Source organism: Thamnophis sirtalis, unplaced genomic scaffold, assembly GCF_051295495.1.
Source record: "Thamnophis sirtalis isolate CommonGarterSnake01/CBP01778 unplaced genomic scaffold, rThaSir2_p1.2 scaffold_3, whole genome shotgun sequence".
NCBI classification, from domain to species: domain Eukaryota; kingdom Metazoa; phylum Chordata; class Lepidosauria; order Squamata; family Natricidae; genus Thamnophis; species Thamnophis sirtalis.
This window is the reverse complement of record NW_028261383.1, coordinates 66,888,138-66,915,534: the sequence shown is the minus strand read 5'-3', so window position 1 is coordinate 66,915,534 and position 27,397 is coordinate 66,888,138. Positions and strand designations below refer to the sequence as shown.

Below are 27,397 nucleotides of genomic sequence, written 5' to 3'. Positions count from 1 at the left end.
TAATTGCATTTGTAGAATTGTAAATATAAAAATGTATAGAGCTAGGTCCAAAGAAACTCTTCTATGAAAAGGATTGCTATTATCACAAAACTGGCAGAAGCAACAAGTCAATTCTACTTGTAGAAGCCACTGTGCAATATCTTGCACAAGACTGACATGGTTACTGCTGGGCTGTGATCTTACATCCAATGTTGGTGAATCTTTTCAGCACCGAGTGCTGAAATGGGAGCATGCCTTTGTGCATGCACATGCCGGAAACTGGAAGAACATCCACCAGCCAGTTGGTCTTTGCACGTGCATGCACACCAGAAGAACAAGTGGACGGTGCGCAGGTGTTTTTATGCATGGGAAGAGTAGCTGGCCGGTGCACCAGAATCCGGAAGAGCAATGGGTGACGGCTCGCTTGCCCAGAGAGATGGCTCTGCATGCCACTTCCAGCACGCATGCCATAGGTTCACTATCATGGTTATATACTATCTGAAGACATGTGCTCAGTCTGTAATGGTGCATCAAATTCCATTAAATTTCAGCAGCATCAACTTCCCTTTTCCAACTGACATATTGTGAGATCTAGTAATAGATGCTAACTTCTTATGAAAAATAAAGCACAAATGTTGTATGAGAATGTTACAGTTAGAGATCACATCCCAAAATACTGTCATGGAATCAGAAAATCCTTTTCATACCTTAGATTTGAAATCACATTGTAGTTTACTACATGGAAATGATTACTCATATCCTTTAAAGGAGTTTTGTTTTTAAACATAAACTCTTTCGCATTTGGGAAATTTTTCTTAATATTTTTTTTTCAGTTTCTCCAAAGATCAGTTTTATTAAGACTTCTATACTCTGGCAGTTTACCAGAATTCCAGCTCTTTGGTGTAAATGGCAATAAAATAAGAATGCCTTAATGTAGCTTTGGACCTCACTCTGTGGACATCACTATTTTAAAATGTGCCTGATCAGGACAGGTGGGTTAGCTTAAAATCATTGAGCTAAACATTGTTTTGAAACATCTTATCATTTTTATGCTTAATCAGAGAATTTTAGAAAGAGCTGTATTCTCATTGTGTAAAAATCCACAACAAAATAACTTACAAGGAGGGGAAAAAACCCCCTCCTCTCAGCAGGTTTTAGATCATTTCTGCATCCTGGGGGTAAAGCTGGGTTATGCAGAACATCTGTGGAAGCTATTAACAGTGATTTTTCCACCAAGGGATGTTTTAATGACTGCACATCATTGATCTGAAGGTACATTTATTGCAATCAATGAGTGCATTCAGCTGTGTAAGAGAAGCATTGTCAAATAGAATGGGATTTTCAGAAAAATAAGTATAGTGCTAAATTTGATTATGCATAAACTTCTAGGGCTAATATCACACCACATCATTTTAGATTATTTCCCATAGCTCTCTTAGATCTGAAATTGGAAATTTATTTTTATTCATATCAGATTATTGCCTTATAACATGAAGAAGAAGAACTCAGAAGGAGAAAAACAGTAAAAATTCCCACATAAATCTTACAGTGTTTCAATGGGAATATGGAGTGGAGAGGAGTGATTTTCCTGCCATCCAGCACAAGCTGCATTGTTAATTTGTGCTGTTGCATTCTGGAGATTTAGGGAATGCAGCCCAGATATCAAGTCTTCTTTGTCTTTTTCTTTTTCAAACTAAAAATATGTATTTATTTATTTTATTTATTTTGGTTTGTCAAGCATGTATGAGAAAACAAGTATAAGTATGAATATAACATATAAACATATAAGTGTAAGCAGTATACATATATACATAAGAAATGAGTACAAATAAATGGGAAACGTAAGACAGGGACAGTAGGCACACTGGTGCACTTATTCCTAAGACCTCTTAGGAATGGGATGAGGGCCACGGTAGACAGTTTAAGGTTAAAGTTTTGGGGGTTTGAGGATGTAACAACAGAGCCAGATAGTGCATTCCAGGCATTGACCACTCTGTTGCCGAAGTCATATTTTCTGCAATTGAGTTTGGAGTGGTTTACTTTGAGTTTGTATCTATTGTGTGCTCGTGTATTTTTGTGGTTGAAGCTGAAGTAGTCATTTACAGGTAGGATGTTGTAGCAGATAATTTTGTGTACTAAACTTAAGTCAGACCGTAGGCGGTGTAGTTCTAGGTTGTCCAGGTCCAAACTTTGAAGTTTAGTGACATAAAGTATTCTATTGCAAGCAGAGGAGCGGAATACTTTTCTCATGAAATACCACTGGACTCACTTGATTGTATTAATGTCCATTAATTGTATTAATGTCCCCAATATGTTTTTTTAATTTACTTTAAGTTAATGTTTTAAATGATTTTTGCACTGGTAAGTACCATTGAATTTAATGGCAAAGATCTCCAAATTAAACTTCTGATCTGTGTTTATTATCCAATGTCAATAAATTGTGTAACAGCCCAGCTGTGCCACAGCTAGAATGAAATGTTGGAGATTCCAGAGCATCTATTCCAGAAGCCTACCAGATCTAAATGACCAGGCTCTACCTCTTCCTCAGGGTTAGCTGCTTAGTATTTATTATTGCCACTGCCTGTCTTCTAAGAAGTGCAAACGATAAATACCATACTTTTTGGAGTTTAAGACGCTCCAGAGTATAAGACACAAATTAGTTTTTGATGAGGAAAACGGGGAAAAAAATCTGCCTCTGCCTACCAGCATCTATCAGTATTTATCTGGCTAGCATCTTTACAGCAAACAGCACATTATCGCAGCCTGATTCAGCATGAGCAGCTGATTGGTCTTTGGATCGGCCTCTCGGAATACCAGCAATTAGCAGTTCCAGCCTGCAGGGATTGGCACAGCCTATCGCCGTCTCTGTGCATCACATTTTTGGCCCCCATGCATTGTGGTTTTGGCCTCTGGGCATTGTGTTTTTAGCCTCCTTATGCTTCATTTTAGACTTGTTCCAGGCTGCCAGGATCAGCACAGCACATCACTGCTGATCACCACCTTTGTGCGTCACGTTTTTGGCCTCGGGGCATTGCATTTTCAGCCTGCCACAGCTCACTGCCACTGATCCCCGCTGCCTGGAACTGGCCAAAAACGCAACCCACAGAGACGGCGATCAGCAGCAATGTGCTGTGATGAGCCTCACAGCCTGGAACGGTTCTAAAATGGACCATGTGGAGGCCAAATACGTGACACACAGAGGCCAAAAAAGTGATGTGTGGCGGTCAAAAACAGCTGAAGGGTGGGGGCAAAAACAGTTGAAGGGTGGGGGCCAGAAAGAAGGCAGGGCTTTGGCAACATTTGCAGTCTAAGACGCACAGACATTTCCACCCACTTTTTGGGGGAGGGAGTGTGTCTTATACTTTGAAAAATACGGTAACTCCAAATGTTGTTAGGAAAATAAGAGAGAAAAGAAGAGTTAAAATATACCAAACCTGGTTTACAAAAATGCATGCAACTTTTTCAGCTCATAAAATCAAATGAAAATAAATCTTCTGGGAAACAGCCTCAAATTATATAGAGTGACGTACCTGTACCACAAAAGATCAAGAGGCAATAAGGCTTAATTAAAACACAGGTAAAAGAAGTTAACACTTGTTATTTCTTTTGATAAAAAGCATTTTTCTGAGATAGTTTACTTCCTAGTATACTGAAATCACAGAAGACCTGTTTTAAATTAATCTCTTAATAGAGCACTAACCTTCAGATGTATCTGTGTACACAAGTTGGGTGCACTTCATCTTCAGGCTGACTGAGAAAGGCTGTAGATAACAGTGCACCCTCTATTTTTAATTAGGCTGCTGCAAATGTTAAGAGTACTTTTTAAAGAAACAATGGAAGTAATTTTGTCTTTGATGTTGGGAGAGATAACAAGTTTGAGAAGAAGTCATGAACTTGGACTTCTGCTTCTGCAGCTCTAAGAGCCAAATGGCTTGGGTCCCTCCTGGCTGCTTGTCAGAAGCTACAGTTTCTTTCCTGTGGGACTTTAAGGGAGAAACTAGGAAGCCTGGTTGCCTTTTCTCTTACCGCACCTCACAACTGTTCCCCTGGATCTCCCACTCACTCTAGGCTAGTGATTCTTTGTGAGGTGAAATCGCTTGGTAAAACAGGAAATTCTCAGCCCATTTTTCCATTCTTCCACTCTTTCTCAGACTTTTAAGATCAAAGATGTAGCTCTAATTGGGTTACATTTTGCCTCTTGTTTTTCTCATTCTCGCAATTTACTGAAGCAAATTATTCATAAAAGCGTCTGTTACCCCACCAAGTGTCAGTTCATTCTTTACATATTTCCCACCATTTCTGATCAGCCCACCCACACTGTTTTGTGGGACATAAAGCAAAAGTTACTAAGTCTCCCCTCTTCCTGAAAAGTTGAGACTTTTTTGAAAGAGTTGCCTCTGGTGAGATGGGCGGGATACAAATTTAATAAATAAAATAAAATAATAAAATAATGTAACAGAATAAAATAAATATGGGTGTAGAGTATTTTGTAGATGTTCCTGCACCCAGACTGCTGATATTTTTTTTGGAGGGGAGGGGAATCAGAGGGCTCCACGAGTTGCTTCCTTTGTTGTGCATTCAATTTTTAAGGACATAACATTTACCTGCCATGTTAGCAAGAATGAAGTTCAGCCTTTGGGCAGTAAATGTTTAGCTGGCCTACCTTTATGCCACTTTAAGAACTGGTAGATGGCATCTTAATGCAGCAATAAGGAGTCCTAATCTACTTTAATCCAAGGCTACTCAGCATACTTATTACTTCAGGCCTTTCTGATCATTTTGGAGAAGGCTGAGAGTTAGAAAACACAAGCAATTAACCGGTGCAACAAAGGGACCAACTGTATGTTTGAAGCGAAAACAACAAAAGGTCCAATTTTCAGAGAAGTTTTCTTAGAAAACCCCAGTGGGAAGCCAGGCAAGATAATCTCCTGCTGGGATTGTGTTGCAGCCACTTCACCTGTTGCTTTTCAAAGGACTTGCTTATTCTATGTGTTCTTGTTTTTCTTCTTCCTTGCAGCTAGGCATTCACGGATATGCATTTGCAATTACGAATAATGGATATATTCTGACACATCCTGAACTCAGACCTCTGGTAAGATCATGAAATACTCGATAAAGTTTTTTTTTTTTAATATATTATTTTTATGCTTTCTCGACATACAGCAAATGTAGCATTTAAAGTTTTCTTTTTTAAAAAATGGTACATATTATTGCTTCTACAGGAAACTATTTCAATAGTTGATTAATGTAAATGCTACAGAGGTTTCATTATGAGATCCAGCATAAATGACAATGGGAGTTGTTTGGTGATTCAGACAAGTGCAAGTTGCAGAGTAAAGGACTCAGACGCCTAAAAATGCAGAGAGGAAAAGCCATAAATTGTAGCAATTATGTACACTTACATAGAAATGGAATGCTGTACTTCTAGCTAAAAGCCCCTATTTGTCATGTTTAAGTAGACTCCAATTTATAAATTGTAGAACTGTTATACAAGCCCTCTCACTCCCCATCCCCTTTAAAAAGACAGAATAAGGATCTTTCCCAGGTTTAAAATAAAAATAGCAACACAGGTAATCCTCGACTTACGACAACAATTGAGCCCAACACTTCTGTTGCTAAGTGAAATAATTGTTAAGTGAACTTTGTTTCATTTTACAACCTTTCTTGTTAAGTTGGTAGCCGAGTTGTTAAACAAATCTGGCTTCCCCATTGACTTTGCTTCTCAGGAGGGCCCAAAAGGGGATCACATGACCCCAGGACACTGCAACGGTCATAAATATGAGTCAGTGGCCATGCATCCAAATTTTAATCACATGACCGTGGGGATTGTCAGAGTTTTGACAGCGTGACTAACTTTATGTGATACACCCAGCACACAGTCATTTATTTAAAACTATATACAAATAGACACATGCAGGAAATAAAATCCCTTACCATTCACTACAGACACAAGGAGAGAACTGAATACACGCTGAGAAGAAGAAGAAAACACACCCTCTTATAGCCACCTATATATAGACTTGCGTTGACCTCCCATCAGAGTCTTATAAGGGTTATACCACAGCTGCAATGAATCAACCTTATTTCATCAGCCTAGCCTTCAGCTTACAAATTACATCTTACAGTCTTACATCAGTTGGCAGCTATTAAATCCTCAGGATCTTGGCAGGGATGTTGCAACAGTTATAAGTGTGAAAAACAGTCATAAGACCCTTTTTCAATGCCATTGTAACTTTGAACAGTTACTAAATGAACTGCTATAAGTCAAGGATTACCTGCATTCACTTCTATTACGATTACTTCTCTGTCTCAGTTAACTGATATAAGAACAGGTTTTGTGATGTGTCTGTTCTTTTGATATTTATTTAATAGTAACATACACTTTAGTTTGGTGTGTGTACACACACATACACACAAGGAAGCAGCCAATCACACATGAACTCCATCTTCAGTTAGGCCTTTAAGAGTACTGGTGGCCACAAGACATCAAGTCATCTTGTTCTGACTTTGAGGCTGAAAGTAGCTATTGGATAGCCATGGAGAACAAACAAACTAGAGCAGGGCTGTCAAACTCCCGACTCGCGGGCCAGATGTGTCATGCACTGGCCACGCCCATGCCCAATTTAGTGAAGGGGAGAGAAGTCCAAAACATCACATGACAACGCTGTAATGCCGACACCCCTCACTAGAGCAATCATACATGATTGTAGTGGCAACAGTCATTACTATGACATGATTCCTGTCAACAAAGCAGGCATGAAAGATACAAAATAGAAAATATTGGTGAGAATTATGCAGACAGATGTCTCTCTGCAGAAACAAAATGTGATTCCTTCAGGTGAAACCAGAGGTAGTGACCACAAGTGGCTACTTCCAATATGAAGTGACTGGATCATGGATGAGTCAAAAGAAATATCAAAGAAATATCAGAAAAAAATTGGTTATCAAATTGGTGCCATGGTTAGAGGTGGGTGAGGAATTAACAGAAAAGCAGAGTTGGAAGTGACCTAAGAGATCTTCTAGTCCAACTCCCTGCTCAGGCAGAAACCCTATACCATATCAGAAAAATGTCCAATCTCTTCTTAAAAACCTCCAGTGTTGGAGTACCCACAACTTCTGGAGGTGAGTCATTCCATTGACTAAGGAAATTTCTCCTTAGATCTAGGTGGCTTCTCTCTGTAATACAGGCTGTTATAGTAGAATAGAGAATGGTTCTGAAATATTTTAGCTCAGGTCAAGAGTCTTTCAGTATATTTCTTCAGCTTGACATACCATTATGAATAATAGTTCAAGAGCCTGTTGCAACACTGTTATGTCCCATGTATATCAAGTAAGTTCTATTTTTTTATTTGACAATTTGGCCAGGGTACAGAGTTTCTTGTTAAACAAGCTTTTGACAAGTGTTCTTTTTAAAAAAATGTCATAAAAGAGTAGGAAATAAAAATGCAATTTGAAGTAGGAAAGTTATGTTGTTTCTTAGAATAATATCAACTATGGAGATCAATTCTTTGATGCTTTTTATTTGCTCACAAAAACCCACGATCCAATACTAGGTTGTATCTCCTTAAGCCTATTGAAATATGCAAATATAAATTTGAATTGGATCATTGCTATGATAAATTGGAGTTGCAACAGAGACAGGGGTTGCTACTCTGTCATCTTCTCTTTATTTATGGTTTTGCCATTATATAAATTAAATCGCATAAATTCCCTGCTTCAGGGAGATCTATTCTAACAATAATAAATGATCCAGGACTAGCTGGCAAATGATGTAATTCATGACAGCAGGTTTTTAAAAAATGAGAAAAAGTGGTTATGTTTTCTATCTTCACATCACTGACATTTCTGGCTCAATACTATAGACAATCATTCCACTAGAAAGATCACAGATAAAGTTATGAACTTGGAATTGAGAACATTGAATTCACTATCTAATTCTAATTAAATCTAATTTTAAATCTAATTCTAATGCTATTTCTACTTGCCTAGATAAATTGTCCATAAGTTGAAAATACACCCCATAAACATCAACTTAGGCGCAGTGTCTACACTGATGCCTTCCCTAAAATGTTGAGAGTAGCTCTCCCCTTCCCAACTCATAGTTGCTGGGAATTCTGGGAAATGTAGTTCCAGACCAGTCTCAGGGTATAGAAGATTCTAGTAAGTTATGTTGCCCAGAGATGCTTCTGGCATGAAGATCAGTTGGCGAAATGAGCTCCAATAATCAAGCTGTTACTAGTGATAACTAATGATGGGAAATTCCCATTTGATGACCAACAATTTGTTTGTTTAAAGTGGTGCTGTGATTACTAGAATTGTTTATTTCATGGGAAATTGAATTTCTTTTGGCTCAGAAGACATTATGGCTACGAAGTAACTGCGTCACAAAAATTGTCCTCACATCAGTTTGGTTTCTAGGATTTAGAAGACTGGATTTGTTTATGTTCCTTGCTTAATAAAATATTAGCAAGACAAAAATGAAGGGGAAAAAAAGTAACATGCTAAGGGTAGCCAAATACCCAATTCATTTTTTTTTCCTCTGAAAATACAATGCCAGTTCCGTGATTGACCTACAATTCCATTCTAATTTTTGGAGGAGAAACCAATAGGTGCTAGGTTATGGATCGCATGAAAGCAATTTAACAATGCTCCTGTTTAATTATTTGGACCCTAATGTGATATGATATGCTCAGGTCTAAAACAAACATCCTGCCTCGTGACTTCCACATACGTATGTCAACTTCCATCACTGCTTGTGGTGGCCATACTGGCTGGCTTCTAGCCAAACATGAGAAGTGAATTTGAGAAAAATCCTTGATTTTCTAATATAAACATTTATGGTCCATTGAGAGATGATATAATCTTTGGTTCAAATGGCTGGAATAAAATTATTTTAGCAAAAATATCTTTCTTTTTCAAACTGGTGTTTTCCAAAACCCACCTATGGATTACTGTAAGTGTTAGAATACAAGACAGCTGGAGGACACCAGATTGCGAAGGACTGTGGTTTTATATGCAGAAATCAAGTGGCATTTTGAACTATCTTTCTCTTTATTTTATACCCGAGTAACCCTGTTGAAGATTTGGTCTCTGCTACGATTATAAACTCTATCTTTATATAATTATTCAATGGAATCAATGTTCTGTGGATTACGTTCTGTAATGAGAAAGCATCTTTTGACCAGATTAAATGTAGTTAATGCATCTGTATCTTCTAACATTGAAAAGAGGTAGATGTTAACTGAATTTCTCCATAAAGAGGATTCTTAGTGCCAGGGATGAACTGTATGGAATGTGACGTTAGAGGGCAGCATAACACTGCCATCTATAACCATATAATGAGTCTGGCAGAGCCTTCACCGGAATCCGAACAGACAGAACCATTATTCAAAACACACACACACACACACACAACTTTAAATCATACATGTTTTGAATATATTGTGTTTATGTAAAAAGTGAAAGTTAAGACTTGAATTGAATGTGTTTCTCTTTACTGCAAAATACAGTATTATTAAAATACAGAAACAAAACCCCAATGGCATTTTTTTTAAAAAAAAAATAGCAATAAGGAAACAGAAACTCTATATGTTTCACTTTCTGCTACATTTAAAAGCTCTGCTTGGATGTAGTATGGAAATATTAACAGGAAATGTTTCCACGGTCCGAAGAAGTAGCCTTGAAAAAAAAAAAGATATATATTTAACACACACACAGAGCCATTCCTCCTCCACCACACATACACACACACATACATACACATATAAGAGGAAAGCAAAATCAGAAGCTCAGGGATGCAGCAGGCAGCCAACAATTTTATCGCAGTTATAAGGTCTATTCTTGTATTACAAATCTGAATATAATAATGTAATTCAATATGGAGCACAGCTGGGGGGAAAAACGGCATTAAAACCTGTATCTTTCCTCTCTCTTTCCTGCAACCTTTTTTGGCCTCAAAAGCTGATCTGGAGGTTTGAGGTCCTCTCTGAAAAAGTCTTGGGTAGGATTTGAGGGCTGCAGGAGTCAGTAAGATCTCTCCATCTCAATGGAATCTATTCCATCAATGAAACAATGTGGTGGACTTGCAGCTCAGTCTTTAAATTGGTATCTGAATACATTCTGTCACCTTTTTCCCATGTCTTAGAAAGCGTAAGGCACACCTCAATAAATGATTATTTTTGTACAAAGCAATATCATTGAATCTCCATTTCCAAACAAATTACACAAAAGTATATTTCACTGAAGTATGTAATTTAAAGGATAGGTTAAGTATTGGGGTATCTCTATGTTGTGGATCTTAGGTCAATTCTGTTTGAAAAGAGTGCCTTGGATAAAACCCACATTGAATTAAACTGTAGCTGCTGAGCAGCATTTCTCAACTTACTTCGAAGATGTGTGGACTTTAAGTCACCTGGAGCTGGAGAATTCTGGGAGTTGGAGGCTAGAATTGCATAATAATTGGGCTAAATAATTGAGCATAATATTGATAATCTACCATTTTGAGCATTTATTGAAGATAGGGTTGGAGGATTATTTTTAATTCTTCTTTTGCTGATATAATAACAAGTAATATGACTTCCTAATTTTGTCTAAGAATTATAGCATCTTCAGAGAGAAAAGTTCTTTTGCCCCTACCTTGTGTTATGCTGATAAATGTTTAAGAATTGGCACTGCTGTTATAGAGTTTCCTGATTGAACAGGGGGGTGGACTAGAAGACCTTCCAAGTCTTTTATTCTGTTGTTGCTACCCTGCCACTAGCTGCAGAACAGCTGATCAATGTGTTTGACATAGTGGCTGTCAAATGCCAGGAAAATCAGGAGATCCAGGCAGTTGAGATATAAAAAATTATTGCAGGTTTAAGTTCTTTACAAGAATCTGAACTACTAATGGTCAAAGCACTTTGGTGGTAGATAAGGAATTCTTCCACAAGAGATGTAAATGAAAGGACTCATAACTTATGATGCATTTAATCCCTCCCTCTAACTCAGCCTGGTCATCTCCTATAGTGGTTCAGCTCTGCTCTCAACCAATTTGCAAAATTTCAGAAAATTTCTAAATTGGTTCTTGTGAGCTACTGCCCCCAGCCCTATTCTGCTTCATCTACTTGGGAAAAATATTGGAATGAAAATTTATCTGAGAACTAGAAAGAATATTTTGTGTCAAATAACTGTTCTATTTTTTAAAGCTTTATAGCATTTAGGGTTTTATATATCAACATCAGTCATTTGAGATAATCAGTATAATATTAAGCTTATTGAACTAGCTAACATTTTCTGACTCAGGTTGAAATTTTGGAACATTCCTCACTAACATTTGCTGTGCTGTTTAAAATATTCCCCTTAGCTCCCTAACTTTACTTTGTTTCAGAAGTGGAATCAGGCAGAAAGACGAAAAATCCTGCAAGAGGATTCAAAATTGTTTTCCTCTATTAATAACAAGAACAGGCCAGTGACACTAGTGGGACACATTTTTTCCCTGGCAATTGAGGACCAGTTTGGGCAGTTGTCAAAAGAGACGATCAGTGATAGTTTTCCACTTTTCCACTGGACAATGAATATAAAACTTTTGTTCACACAGGGAGCACTTTCGAGCCAATCCATACACAAATTATTAGGACTGAAGAGAGGCATATGTGCAGCCTAAGTCAGAAAAACACATAAAATGATGCTTCAGGTTCAGAACTTGCTATTTCACAACAGGTTCTGTAAGTGAGGCAATTGTGTCAGAGGGTCAGGATATAATTAAAATCACGTACAGTTTCAGAAGAGAGCTTCATCTGTTGTCCTGTTTTTGTTTACTTCCTTGGCTTCAGTGCTGGAATGAGTAACCTCATAGATTAGACAAAATGTAGCAACATGATATTGTCACATTATCCCAACCCCCCCCCCCCCCAAAAAAGATAGCACATTAGATTCCACCCACCTCCTTCTCTCTCCAGTAAATGTGAGCCATTCTATAGAACTAAAATCCCACCTGGTTTTCAGTGCATAGTTATGTTCCATACTGTTGGCCATATCAAAAGGACGGTATGTAAGAAATTCACTACTACAGAACCCCTGAATGGTTCCATCCTTGCTGTACTTAAACGGGGTTCTTTCTAATATTCTTAATTCTATTATGAATCATTTCTTCCATACTAAAAATCATTTATCTACATGACATTCCTCCCACCCCACTATCATGAAGGCCTTGGAAAAGCTATTGAAATACCTTGGAAAAGCTATTGAAATGCCTTGGAAAAGCTATTGAAATGTCTTGATGTATTTATACCTATAAAGATCAGAATTGTGCAAGTAATGATACTCCTGTGGCACTGCATGGAAGCAAAAGTTGGACTTTAAAGAAACAGAATAGGAAGAGTATCAATGCTTTTGAATTTTTTGATGTTGGAGAAAATTCCTGAGAATATAATATACCGCCAAGTAAACAAGCCGATGGATCATTGAACAAATCAACGCAGAGTTCTCACTCAAGGCACAAATAACAAGGCTTGAAGTATCCTACATCAGACACATTATGTGAACACCTGTTCTCTGGAAAAGGTTCTAATGCCAAGAAAGGTAGAAGGAAAGGCAAAAAATGGGATGACCGGCAACAGGTAGATGGACTCAATTACAAAGTAACGAGTACACAAGTTAGGGGTAAATCATCTCGGAGAAAATCTATGTGGTCACAGAGTTGAAAGTGACTTGATGGCACATAATCAATCAAAAATTGAAAGCTTTTGTCAGAAGATTTGACAAATCTATTGTCAAAATATTGGCATTTTTTTATTCTTTTAGCATCCAGCAGTGATGCCAAAATGTTCAAACAGCATCCTTTTAATTATTAAATATGGAAACAATATTATATCAACTGCATCTCAGCAACAGATTAAATGCTTAAAACTAAAGTTTTGGATTCATGTTAGTTGGTACCCAGCTCTGCATCTGTAAAGGTATATCAAGCTTAGAAGCCATCCAGTCCAAACCCATCAGCTACAAATACCTTTATTCAACTCTCAACATGCATATTTCACTAAAACTAGGCTGTGCTACCTTTGGCCTCATCTGAGTCTTTGTCATCTTACATTTTGGTCACACCAAATCATTTGGGGAATTTCCTTTGTCCAATATACATTGAAAAATAGGTTTATTTCTATCCTAAGGAGACACATTTTGGACTATAAGATGCTCTGGGCCATAAGATGCACCTAGCTTTTGGGGAGGAAAATAAGGGGGAGGGAATCTGCCTCTGCTTCCTAGCAATTTGCCTCCTTGCAGCAAACAGCAAACAGCCCGGTCAGCTTCAGCACATCCTAATTTAGCATGAGCAGCTGATTGGTGGTTGGATTTGCATCCCGGAATAGCACCGATCAGCTGTTCCAGCCTGCAGGGATCTCTGTCAACCATCACCGCCATCACCGCTGCCACCTATCGCTGACTCTGTGTGCCCCATTTTTGGCCTCTGTGCATCCCATTTTTTGGCCTGTTCCACGTGGCGGGGATAGGTGGCAGCCTGCCACCTGGAATGGGCCAAAAATGGGATGTGCAGAGGCCTAAAATGGGCCGCGTGGAGGTGGTGATAGGTGGCAGCGGTGAAGGGTGGTGGCAATCCCCGCAGCCTGGAACAGCTGATTGGTGGCATTCTGGGGGGCAGATCTAACTGCCAATCAGCTGCTCATGGTAAATCAGGCTGTGCTGAAGCTGACTAGGCTGTTGGCTGTTTGCTGCAAGGAGGCAAATTGCTGGGAGGCAGAGCCAAAGGGGGGGCCAGCGGGTGGGTGGGGCTTCGACAACGTTCACTCTATAAAACGCATATATATTTCCACCCACTTTTGGTGGGGTAAGTGTGTCTTAAAGCCTGAAAAACAACATAATTATGATCTGGCAAAAGGTGACTTTTCTGTTTTAGCAATATATCCCCTCAATCTTAATTAAACTTTGGCTGAAGTTAAACGGAGTATTTGAGAGGCAGATATTCAAACTAATAGAGAGAGAGTTTTCATCTGTGCTATGGTGCAATTCTGTCCCTCCCTAGATATTTATTTAACATCTTATATATCCTTACACAGTATACTTTTCTTCCTGATTTGATGTGTTACCCATTAGGGGGGAAACGTATAAACATACTAGGCTCGCCTATTAAAACCACATTAGTATATTCTCTGATACAGCAAAACTGATACTAGTGTCAGTATTGCATATGATGTCAAAGACTTCATTGTATGCTAAAGATCTCATATTACCAATTCTGAGAAAATTCAGTCATTCCTATGATGAAGAGATTAGCACTCTTCTTTTACCTGACCAATTTTGAGATACCTCCAAGACGCTTGAAAAACTTCTTACATTATTAACTGTTTCAAGGTTGTATTTTGTTTGTTTCATTATTTATCTATAATGAGTGGTTCAGTGGCCTAGAGGTGGAGCTCTTGTCTCACAATCAGGAGGCTGTGAGTTCAATCCAAGGTAGAGGCAGACATTTCTTTCTCTGGGCATGATGAGAATATATCTGCTGAATATAACTCTGCATTGGCGACAGGAAGGGCATCCAGCCAGTAAACACTCAGCTCCAATCAGTTGCCCAAATTTCACTCCCCAAGGGATTATAGGGTCATTAAATGAAGATTATTATTTATCTATAGTATTTGACAGATGTTATTATCTTGTTTACTATAAGCAAAGCTGACAACAATAGAGATTCTGTCCTCCCGGGGCATTTTACCTTCATACATTAAACAGACTCCTCACCAGCCTTTCATGTTTTAACTATAGAATATCTTATAATGTCCAATTTTCAATCATCAAATGCACCACTATGAAATCCCTCTTAATTTGGAAATGCATAATTAATGGTAAGACGATGGGTTCATCACAGTGAGATCATATCCTAATTTTCAACATATTCTTTTTCTCCCACGGAAATCCCAACTTTGTTGTAGACATTATCTATAGAACTTATTAACTTCCCCATGATGATAAATTTAGGTAGTTTTCTATATATTCCTAAATACCCTTTCAGTTTTGCCATAACATAAATTATTTGGATGGAACACACAGTTTCAACATCTGTTTAATGCATAATATGATTCATCCAAAACACTCAATTTTCTTAAACTTTGGAATGTAAATTTTGATTGATAACATTTGAGATGGCTTTGTTTGCCATTCAACCAAAAGAAAAACAATGGGTTGCCCTCTCATTTTCTAAAACTGTGGTAGTTTAAGCCTGTGGGGCCATACTCACTTATTTGGGATACACTTATACTATATTGCTCTGTACCATTTTTGGTCACTTTTCAGAACAGATATATTTTTTCTAATATTTTACAGGAGCGTTGCAATACATAATTTTTAAGGAGTGGGTTTTAAATAGCATGAAAGTCATCACTTTTGTTATTATTTAATAAATAATGGTGGTCTTTAGATTGAGATCTTGAAAATGTAAAAATGTAAACTGTTTAACGTTTGGTAGAAAGTAGTTCATTTTTTCTATTTATTGTTTCTTGTAAAAGTTAATTCAAACAAATAATTTTTCAAGAGCTATATTGATTTATATTGTTTTACATCTGTCTTTTCAAAACAACAGAAAATGTCTCTGGATATCGAAAACGGAATATGTGTGTGTGCTAAAATGAAGCTATTTTGCTTTCATAATAAACTCCTGACTTTAAATTAAATATATGAACTGTCACAATACATTGTACATAGCAAAAACCCCAACATATTTAAAGATTGTTGAATCAGTATTAACATAGCAGTAAATTCTGGGGAAAAATAGTTTCGCCTAATATAGAAAAACAGGAATCCAAGTCTCAGAGGAAACATTAATGCCCACTTAAGTGGTGTTAGCCTTTCATAAGCAGCAAATCTCATTTTTCTCTGGGGAAGCCTGCTGGAAACTAAGATAACCTACACTTACCCTTGCTAATTCAGAGGCTCTATAAAACTCTACAGCTGTAGCTGTCAAACAAATATTTAAATAAACTGAGTAGTGAAAATGCCTTATGTTCATTTAAATAACTGAAGGGTCCAATCATTTGGATATCAACAATTATTGTGTTGGTATTTCCATCTTAAAAGAGAATCCCTGTGAGAGCAAAAATTGCCACTCATTAGCAATCCCAAATTATATATGTTTAAAAAGACAATTAGCTGTTTGAAGGCTTTGCTGATAAAACCAGTTGTAAATACAAATGAAATGCAAGAAATTTGGTAGCAGTACTTACAGTTTTATGTTATTTGTTTCCTTCAACTTTGACTTTAGGTAAAAAGACATTCACTGAGTTGAAGCCTGCAAATGTTGAAATAAGGGCAGATGTTTTAAATTATTTCCACACTAAAAAGATATAATTATAAGCAGCTGTTAGTTTTACATAATCCTGAATGATAACTTCTTAAGAATGCAAATGAAGTATTAAATATAATGAATCTGTTATAGAAATAATCATATGCAGTATAAGTCACAGAACTAATTGTACCTGATCTGAATGAAGATATTGTTTACCCCATGTTTATAGGTGCATAGAAAGGTGTTCCTTATTTTTCACATACATTTAGATGAAGACTTAATAAACTATCTTGTAGACAAACATTACTTGAGTTGCAATAGTTGCCCCTAAAGTATAAAAGGTCAAATTATTTATTTCATGTGTCAAGGTCACTATGAGCCATTTTATCACAAGGTCTAGATGGTGAATTATGAAATAAATTGTTCTCACCTAGGTCTCCCAAGATCGTGAAGCAGACACCTCATCCTAATAAACCTCTTTTATTTAGGTTGAAGGGAATTCCTCTCCAGCAAAGTCTCAGCAAACAGTCTTTCAAGACATTTCAGACCTTTATCAGGCTTGGAGAGTTGCCAGCCGATATCTTCCAAACACCACACTGTAGCATCAATTACTTTGCAAGAAATCAGAAACAGATCTTCACCCTAATGAATTGAACTAATTGTCTCCTGCAGACTCCCCTCCCCTTACATGTCTTTTTATTCCCTATGGGAGGGGCCATTCACCGTCCACCTGTGCCTTCACTCCTGAGTCGGCCTTTGTTTACAATACAATAGCAGAGTTGGAAGGGACCTTGGAGGTCTTCTAGTCCAACCCCCTGCCTAGGCAGGAAACCCTATACTCTTTCAGACAAATGGCTATCCAACATCTTCTTAAAGACTTGCAGTGTTGGGGCATTCACAACTTCTGGAGGCAAGTTGTTCCACTGATTAATTTTGCTAACTGTCAGGAAATTTCTCCTCAGTTCTAAGTTGCTTCTCTCCTTGATTAGTTTCCACCCATTGCTTCTTGTTCTACCCTCAGGTGCCTTGGAGAATAGTTTGACTCCCTCTTCTTTGTGGCAATCCCTGAGATATTGGAACACTGCTATCATGTCTCTCCTAGTCCTTCTTTTCATTAAACTAGTCATACCCAGTTCCTGCAACAGTTCTCCATATGTTTTAGTCTCCAGTGCCCTAATCATCTTTGTTGCTCTTCTCTGCACTCTTTCTAGAGTCTCCACTTCTTTTCTACATTGTGGCGACCAAAACTGAATGCAGTATTCCAAGTGTGGCTGTCAGCCCTTCTTCATTTAAAAACCAGGAAAGAAAACCACAGGACTCGATTGGTAGAAATCAAGTGTACTTTTACTAATTATAAATGAATAGAAGTGAAGCTAAGCTAAGTCTGAATATTTAGGCGCGAAAGCGAAGAATATATTGTATAATTCATTCCCCTCCCATCGGCATCCCGTGCACAGTCCAATCATAATTCTCCCAAATGTCAGGTGTGAGATAACTTCGAAAAGCATCACCAGGATGGAATGTTGGTCCGTTGGCCTTGGCGGGAAACACTCCTCCTCCACATGCGCAGTAAGGTAGACAGTCCAAAATCTAGAATCTTCCTCCAGCACAACAATGAATCCCCTCCCAAATACCATGCCCCGCCTCCCCGTTTCAATGGCAGCCGAAGCAGCAGCAAAGCGGAGGCTGGCAGTGGCCTTACCAAGGCATTACAAAGTGGTATTAACACTTCACGTAATCTTGATTCTATCCCTCTGTTTATGCAGCCTAGAACTGTGTTGGCTTTTTTGGCAGCTGCTGCACACTGCTGGCTCATATTTAAATGGTTGTCTACTAGGAGTCCAAGATCCCTCTCAAAGTTACTACTATTGAGCAAGGTACCACCTATACTGTACCTGTGCATTTCGTTTTTCTTGACTAAATGTAGAACCTTACTCTTTCTTAGCTTTTCCCTTCTGGCAACTCTGCGTATTTGCACATCGGGAAAAGGTTCCAGCTATTCTTCTGCCGCACTGATATCCAACTCTGAAGGCAGCTGATAACTGTTGGACGGCCCTGGCCCCATCTCTGCCTCTAATCAGTGTACTCATCAGAGCCTTCCCCAGGGTCCAGGACTGGCCCATGTTCCTCCCCAACCATCTCACTGTCTCAGTCTGCCATCAGTTCTGCTGGCCGCTGGTGGGCCACAACATCAATCTGTTTTTCCCAGTTTATGAATGGTGATGTTGTCCATGAAAGAGAAATCAAATGACTGCTAGTAACCGTCTTAATATGGTATATCTCAACTATTTCAGAAACTGAATCAGAAAAGATGGCATTTAATTTCGTTGCATGAGGTTCAATGACAATAAAGTAAACTAAACCAAGCTAAACTAAACTGCTTTTGTACATATAACATAACATTAAAAAATACAAAGTAAAGAACTACACCAAAACCAGATATTCCTCCCAAAGAAATGGGAATGTGGCCAAGAGAACGATTTAATGTATGAAATTGGAAACCACTACACCAACTACAATTTTCCTAACTTTCCACCTTCAGTATATATGGAACTGCCATAATTCCAAATAATATGTTGTTTGGCAATCCCAGGATGAGCAGGGAGCATCCAGTTGGGAATGTGACATGATCTATCCATAATTTACAGGAGTCCTCAATATTATTATCCATAGAAGTGATATAATTATTTGCAAAATGTTATGTGTGCACTCACACACTTGCCTGGTAAAGAGCAGCTTACTTCTATAGAAATAGTTTAATGGTTTAAGATACCTTAAGAAACTACGGTAGCTTTTCAAGATCCAGAGATTTAGACTTTGCCTATCATCATTTGTAATTTTATATGCTAATGCTCATGTATGTGCACATAGATCTCTCATCGATCATCCATCTTTATATGATATAGTTAACTGTTGGTTTTTCGTTGTAATAAAGGTTGGAAATTTTACTGCATGGCAGTTTATCATTGCCAGCTGGCAAGAAACTCTAATCACAAATAACTAGTCTCTATTGCCAACTATAATCTAAGAACTTTTGGATTAAAAATCTTAAATTATACCCTTCTCCTAAATGTCTTTATTTAGAGGGAAAACCTTATTCTTTTATTCAACTCAATCTTAATTTTATAAATTTCCCTTTAAGATCCCTTTCTATGAGATAATATTATTCATGTCCATCACAAATTCAATATCTCTTATGAGAATGTATATTTGTGAATGTATATATGAGAAAGAAAAATAAAACTTAAAAAAAAAACAAATTCAATATCTCTGAGTAAAGGACTTTGTGAAGTTAAAAAACGACTCTATTTTATAAAACCCCAAGATTTTAGAAAATCAATTAGAATTGTGCCAGTAATAACACAATCAATCAATTGATCAATCCCTTAAAAGTCAGGCAATTAAATTAAGAATCTGTACTGGTGCCAGATAGATCCCAAGGTGAAAATCATAGGCATGCCAATTTAATGGGGACTTCAGCTCAAATAAATGTAGCAGAAAAATATGTTTTTAGGTCCAAAAGTTGATCTCTCTTTCCTATTCCAATAGTGAATAAAGTTATTTTAGAAAAATTCTCAGGGTTTCTCAGATGCTACATCTGGCTTGTTTTGTAAGTGACCACAACTAAGTAAATGTTTTATCTATTAAAAAATGGCCAAGAATACTACCATTCTGGTTTTATGTATTTAAGGATTATTTCAACTGCCTTACTGCTACATTCTGGAATTTTTTGAATCTTTAGTCAAAAATATACGTCTCTTACAGATAATTCTTTTTACTGACTTCATGAAGAGTATTCGGAGACTTCAACTCGCCCAGAATGCAGCCGCGCGAGCGATTGTGGGTGCACCTCGGTACACCCACGTTACACCTATCCTCCGCGAGCTGCACTGGCTACCGATCGGTCTCTGGATACGCTTCAAAGTGCTAGTCGTAACTTATAAAGCCCTTCATGGTATTGGACCTGGGTACTTGAGAGACCGCCTGCTGCCAATTACCTCCCAAAGACCCATTAGATCACACAGGGTCGGCCTCCTCCGGGTTCCGTCCACCAGCCAATGCCATCTGGCTATTACCCGGGGGAGGGCCTTCTCTGTGGCAGCTCCGGCCCTTTGGAATGAACTCCCAGCAGAGATTCGGACCCTCACCTCTCTCCAGGCCTTCCGGAAAGCCGTCAAAACCTGGCTGTGCCGGCAGGCCTGGGGTTGACGAGTTCCCCTCCCCTCTCGACCTGTGTGGCTGTGTGACTCTTGGCTATTTTAACTGCTTGTATTGTGTTCTATGTTCCCTTTCCCCCTTTTGAGTTGTTCGCCGCCCTGAGTCCCTCCCGGAAAAGGGCGGCATATAAATAAAACAAATCTAAATCTAATCTAAATCTAATGAGCATTTTGCACATAATCTGCATTATTTTAATATACTTGATTTACAATGTATGTTGCATTACAAGTGTTTTACAATGTACACTGCATGAACAAATAACTGAGATAATAAACCAGATGTAAATTTTAAGCAGAAATAATTAAAAGAAAAAAGAAAAAAAGTATCCTTGGCAAACAATTTAAATTATTTGAAGTATCATTTTATTATATATTTATGCATTATATTTCAACTTTCCTCCATAAATAGAACATAATATAGCATTCTTTCTCTTTATCTCTTTTATCTTCCTTTTTGGCTAAAGCAGGCTGCTATAAAACAAGTGGTTTCTAAGTGAATGGGCCTATGAACTTGGGTTTAGTCTGACACTAAACTTATAACAAACAGATTTCAGGTTATTCAGTAAGGATTGTCATAGTTGTCACTGAGGAATGCAAAGGGAGCATTTCAAAGTTGAATGTGATAAAAAAGGATCAGACAGGCTTTCCCTCACAAATCTGTGTAATGCTATTTCCAGAATTTATGGTGCGATATTGTAGGCAACGAAGAGCAATGGCTTAGCCTGGAAGGGGTCCAAACTGTACATCCCTGCAGGGTTGAGGCTGAAAGTTCTACAGGAAGCCATGATGCGAAACTAGGAGGCCACTTTGGGTTCCTTAAAACGCTCCACCTCGCCAGGCGTCAATTTTGGTGGCCAAAGATGAAATCGGAGGTGGGAGATTATGTAAAAAGCTGTGCTACTTGCAATGAAAACATGTCCGGGGAAGCCCCCTGGACTACTACAACGAATGGCCAGCCCTAGCTGACCATGGGAAGAGATTGCAATGGACTTCATTAACGAGCTCCTAGACAGCAGCGAGAATAGAATAATCTGGACAGTTATTGATTTGTTTTCCAAGCGGGCTCATTTCATCGCTTGCTCAGGGTTGCTGTCTGCAAAGAAATTAGCAAAAATGTTTGTGAAACACATTTATTGCCTGCATGGGGTGCCCAAGAAATCATTTCAGACTGTGGAGTTCTTAATCATAAGATTAAGAATGCCTAGCAAGAAATTTGGCCCAAAATTTCTAGGTCCATTTCAGAAGCTTTCAGATTTGGGTTTTCACAGATGTGCCAATATGACTCTCTTAATAAATTTGAACTTTGAGCAATACTTTGCTTTGGACTCTGATTTAATTTTGGATGTTATTTGGAATATGACATAACTGCTCTTGATTGATGCAGGAACAACTTTGCATGAATAAATTAGGTCCCTCAGAAATAACAAGTGTGAACCTTTTGTGTGTTGCAACTTTAAGATTAAAAACTCCATTTTGAAGCCTAATTGCAACTAATGGATTCAAAATGGCCTTTGAACAGTGTTAATTTTAATAATGAATAACAATCTTTAAAATATAGCATTTGATTTATTTTTTTGGAAAGCTAGCAAATTCCATTCTAGACATCAGATTTTACACATGAGGAAATTAGTTATTTTTTAGTAAGATCTCTTTGCTGTTGGATGCAGCAGAGGGCAGGATTTTTCTACATTATGAAAACACCATGAGTGTCAACTCATTTGTAACTGTGATGTTTATTTTTTTTAAAAAGTTAGATTTACAGTACAACAATACCAGTGTTTATTGTTTCATTTCCTTATTGCTGTGTTTCTTGCATTTTTCTCCATGAAAGAACAGATAAAATTGTAATATCAAGCAGATAACTAACACCAAACTTCCCAGGAGTAGTCTCTTATCTTGTTTAAATAGAAATATATAAACAGTTTGTTGATAACACTCTAGGAAATATAACTTCCTGCGGGTCTGGAAGAGAAGGTTCAAGATGTCTTTTGCAAGTATGGCCAAGGCCTTGCATGTTTTCCATCTGCTGTAATATGAAGCAGTTTGCTACAGAATGTAGCTTTAATTTTATGTATAAAGTGTATGGCACAGTGTTTTGTAAGAAAATGAATATTTTTTTCTTGTTCTATGTTTAAACTATTGCAAGGATGCATCGCCAATAAAATACAATACGTAGGAACAATAATGGAAAAGGCATAGTCTGATTAACAGGACATCTTTTCAATGTGCTGTCTCTAACTACCACAGTCATGCTGCCTCGATGAGATGGGTTTGTAGTCCAGCATGGAAAGTTATTTTTAAAAAAGCATCTTGATATACTCCAAAAGAACAGTTATGCATTTATGTAAAATTGAACAGAACGGGGGATGGGGTGAGGTGGGAGAGTTGGCTTTGCCTTTATCAATTTACTAGAAAAATAGAAGAAGTGCCAGGGTTTTTTTCTCCCGGCATCTCATTCATTCTCTCCCTCTCCCTCTCCCTCTCCCTCCCTCTCCCTCTCTCTCTCTCTCTCTCTCTCTCCCTCCCTCCCTCCTTCTCCCTCTCTTTCTCCCTCTCTCTCCCTCCCTCCCTCTCCGTAGTATGAAGAAGGAAAAAAGCGAAGAAAGCCCAATTACAGCAGCGTTGACCTCTCTGAAGTTGAATGGGAAGACAGAGACGATGTGGTAAGTTCAGTCACTACTTGACAGAAAAGTCAGCTACACTCACAAGCAGCCTGACTGAGCATCAGGAAGAGAAGAAAGAAAAATGATATGCCACTTTTTTTTTAAGGGTACTTTTTATTTTTATCTCATTTTGTGTTAGCCCTTTCCCAACAAATATATTTCGATTCTACTTGACTGATATAAAGAGTTGTTTCCATGATGCTTCAGTTGTGTTTTTAATTTGTGTTCATGTGTCTATATAAGAGTGTGTTTTTATTGCTTTAGTTGTTGCATTTACCAGCCCGTCTTCCTCTGGTAGTTCAAAGCAGCTGAAGGGGGAAAGGTCTCCTTTCATTTCATTCCTACAAAACTCTACTAACTTGAGCTGCAACATTAAGAGAAAAAGGGATCTTCAGTACAACTAATGGAAGAGAGTGTAACAGGATCAGAGACTTTCTGTATCAATATATGAGTTTTCAGGTCTAATGTGCAGAGCCACACTTGTTTTTAACCACCTACTCTGCTAGCAAAATCAGTAAATCACTACGAATGTACAGTAGATAAATAAAATCTCTTTTTCCCCACTTATTTTCTTTTCTCAATATATGCTATAAGAATCCTCTTACATCATTCATTATCCTCAAGTCAACCTTTTGTGAGCAGCACATACACAAAACAGTGCTTTCCTAGCTGTATTGATCAAAGGGGCACTGCCTGTGATCGTGGAGGCGTATGGAATCCTTCCTGCTTTACACTTCTTAAGTTGATCTGATGTCTTCTCAAGTCCCCTAAGTTGATGATCCTCATGGCAGCACATTTGCATAATGTAACTTTATCCTATGACATGGAACCAATGGCAAGAAGCATTTTCCTTTACTGGTTCCTAATGTCCACCATTTAAAGCCCAGTTTCTACTATCATGGAAGGGAAATGCCTCCTTTCTCCCTATTTTCAGTCCTGGCTTTCAATCCTAGGATGGAAGTGGCCCAAGCCTAGGAAGCAGATTTTTACTAGATTGGTGTAGTCCCAGTCAACTCAAGGACTGCACTAGACTTGAATGGCCTGTGGAGAGCTACCGTTCAGGGACCATTGGGGAAGGAGACCTCAGGATTCCAAAAGGATGAAACAGTGGCCATGAATCAATGTTTGGCCTTTCTCTTGGCCAAACTGAGAAAAAAGTGCCAAGAGAAAGGCCAAACATGGATTTCATAGAAACAATGATAGATCTCATATATGCCTGGAACTACTAATACTAATGCACTGTACTAGTAGCTAGGGTTGTTTTTCAATATGGGAAAAAGGGAATGAATGTTCTAAAGTAAATGTTAGACAGATGTATTGTTTTATGATATACACTGCCCCGAGTCACTTATGGGCAGCTGTAGAAAATATTGAATGAATGAATATAGAAAGTTAGCTGCATGGCTTACATCATTTTCTGTTGCAATCCCACAGGATTCTTGCAGGCTTTAACTAACCATTAAAACAGCTAAGAGTACAATAAAAATGATAAAAACCTAACAACCTAAAAACAACATTTATACCACACTGTAATTCCTAAACGATTCTAGGTGGTTTTACAGAATATAAAAATTATCAAAACATCCACTGTACCATACAAATAATAAAAAAATCTACTATTTTTTTAAAAAAAATTAAATCCAAGCCTTAGATGTTCCCAGGAAGATTTCCACCTACCAGCTGCTTTCAGACAATCACTAAGGTCAGAACTGACCTTAGCCCTAATGGGAGGCATTCCAGAGGGTCAGCACTCCTAATAAGAAATAGCAGCTCCTTGAAGCCCACGCCTTCTTTAAATGGAGAATCCTCTCCCGTCTAAACTGAATTGGCTAGATCAATTCTAAGGGAGGAACATGGTCCTTCCAAAATGAGGTTAGTGATGTAGGTGAGATGAGTAAGAAGCAAAAGTTTAAAAAGACATATGGATTCTGAAACTCCTTTGCTTTGGTCTCTTTAGTAACATTGAGATGTTAGATCAAATAACAGCAGCACCGCAACAAAAATCTGTGCCAATTTTTTCTGAGACAGTTCTATCTCTCTTATGCTATATTCTGAAATATCAGAAGCTTGCTACTGGTATTTGTAAGATGCGTGACCCGTCAAAAGCGCGGACGGCAAAAGCGCGATCGACAAAATCGCGCCTTTGACGTCATCACAGTGCGACGAAAAAGATCGAAAAATTCAAATAAAAATTAATAAAAATTAAATTAAAGCAAGCCGATTCACATAAAGGTAAGGGTTAGGGTTAGGGTTAGGGTTAGGGTTAGGTTAAGGGTTAGGGTTAGCTTTAGAGCGTTAGCGTTAGGGTTAGGTTAAGGGTTAGCGTTAGGTTTTTCGTTACTTTAACGGTTAGGTTTAGGGTTAGGTTTAGGGTTAGGTTAAGAGTTAGGGTTAGGGTTAGGTTTAGGGTTAGATTTGGGGGGCTTAGGGTAAGGTTTTCGCTTTATTTTTACATTTTTCGAACTTTTTCGTCGCGCTGTGATGACGTCACAGCGCGCTTTTGTCGAGCGCGATTTTGTCCTACGCGCTTTTGTGGTGGAACCGTAAGATGAAATGCATTTTGTTTTATATCCAGGTGACAGATTCACTATGTTCATGTTGTCCGTCAAATGTGTTGTCTGTTAACCTTTGCAGTCTTATTCTTTTTGTTCTAATCAAACTCTGCTTCTTTCTGGTCATTCTGAAGTTCCCTTCAGAAGTGCCATTCTGTATTTACAAGTCAATTTTCTGCTTTACTGTATCAAAATTTTTCCTTATGTCCATGACTTAACCTTTGTCTGTTTTTCTGTTACTTCCTCCATAAATCTGATATTTTGGGCATGTTTCATTTTGTGCGAATCCAGGCTGACTGTCCTTAATTAAATCGTAACTTTCCAGGTGTTCTTTTGGTTTCTGTTATTTAGTTTTTCCCATAACGTCTGTACCAACTAAAGTCATGCCTTCATGTCTGCCTTTTCACAAATCTTTCCTTGCACCCTTCTCATATATCAGCAGTACATTAACAGCTCCTGCATCCTTCCAAACTCCAATCATTTCTGAGAGGTTTTGAATATATCAACAGAGGTTTCCCATATTTACAGTGTCACGTCTTTCTGAAATCTGGGATTCATCACGTATCTCTGCCTCTGGAGTATTTGTCAGTATTCAAATGCAGACGTTTCTTGATCACTTTTCTCTGACTCAGGTTTCTGTCTGCTGCCTTCTCATGTGTGTGTGTGTGTGTGTGTGTGTGTGTGTGTGTAGGTGTCTATACACATTTCTGCCTTGTCAACCTACCTTACTCAGGGCTTAAATCACAATATTGTTTATGAATCATAATAATCTAAGTAATGTCTGCCTTTACTGTTAACTAATTTCGCCCGTTTTCTGTACCTCCTCAGGTCATACTGCCTCTATATTTTGACACTTGTGGTCTCAATTCAGAGAGATACATTTTGAATGCTTTCCATGTTCCTGCAGTTTCAACTTGAATAGTTGTCTTTAAGAGTATACCATTTTCTATTTTTAAAAAAATGTTTTGGCTTATTTTTAAGATTGTAATTGAAAATAAAATTGACCAGGTCAAAATGTCTAATTTTCACAACCATTGATATTTCCTGGTATTTCAACAAAGCAAAGCAAACCTCTCCTCTGTACTTACTGGAACTATCTGAAGAGTTAGCAGAGTGGAGTGTTGAGTAGATGCTCTAGAGCAGGGGTATCAAACTCATGTCATCATGGTGGCATCATGTGACATATCAGGACTCCCCTCCCCTTCGCTGCGTGGCCAGCATATGACACATTTGGCCCATGGGCTGGGAGTTTGACAGCCCTGCTCTACAGTGACTGAAACAACATTAAAACATTTGTCAATAAGTATATGCAAAAAAATGCATGTCAGACTGGGACTCAGGTTTTGCTGTGTTGAAGTGTCCTTCAGAATGATGAATCTGCCAAATGATCTCCAGAGGAACCTATCCAATGCCTCATTCTAAAGAAGGATCACCAATAGTACCCTCTGTTAATTGCACTAAAGACCCCTCCCAAACTCTTTAGTTATTGTGGTGGTGTAAATGCCACAACACAAAAGTGACCAGAGACCAAGATAACCAGATATCATAGCAGCCTTCTGAATGCCTCTCCTGCCAAGTACAAATAACTTCTTATTGTCCTAATCTATTTCCATGATTGCAGTTGTCCTTTCTTTGTTTTGGATACATTACATTTATCTTATTGACTAGTATGAAACAAGCAGAAGAGCAGTTCAGTAATCTACTGAAGGAAAA

The 27,397-nt window shown here is 38.1% G+C and overlaps 1 protein-coding gene across 2 annotated transcripts in view; it reads left to right on the top strand.

Annotated features, from left to right (window-relative positions):
* CACNA2D3 (calcium voltage-gated channel auxiliary subunit alpha2delta 3) overlaps positions 1–27,397 on the top strand; it is a 573,108-nt gene that overhangs the window by 434,577 nt on the left and 111,134 nt on the right. For both annotated transcript variants that reach the window (XM_087709045.1, XM_087709046.1), the window contains 2 exons: positions 4,997–5,071; positions 23,049–23,132. In XM_087709045.1, the coding sequence (XP_087565171.1) occupies positions 4,997–5,071; positions 23,049–23,132 (159 nt within the window). The remainder of the gene's footprint in view (positions 1–4,996; positions 5,072–23,048; positions 23,133–27,397) is intronic.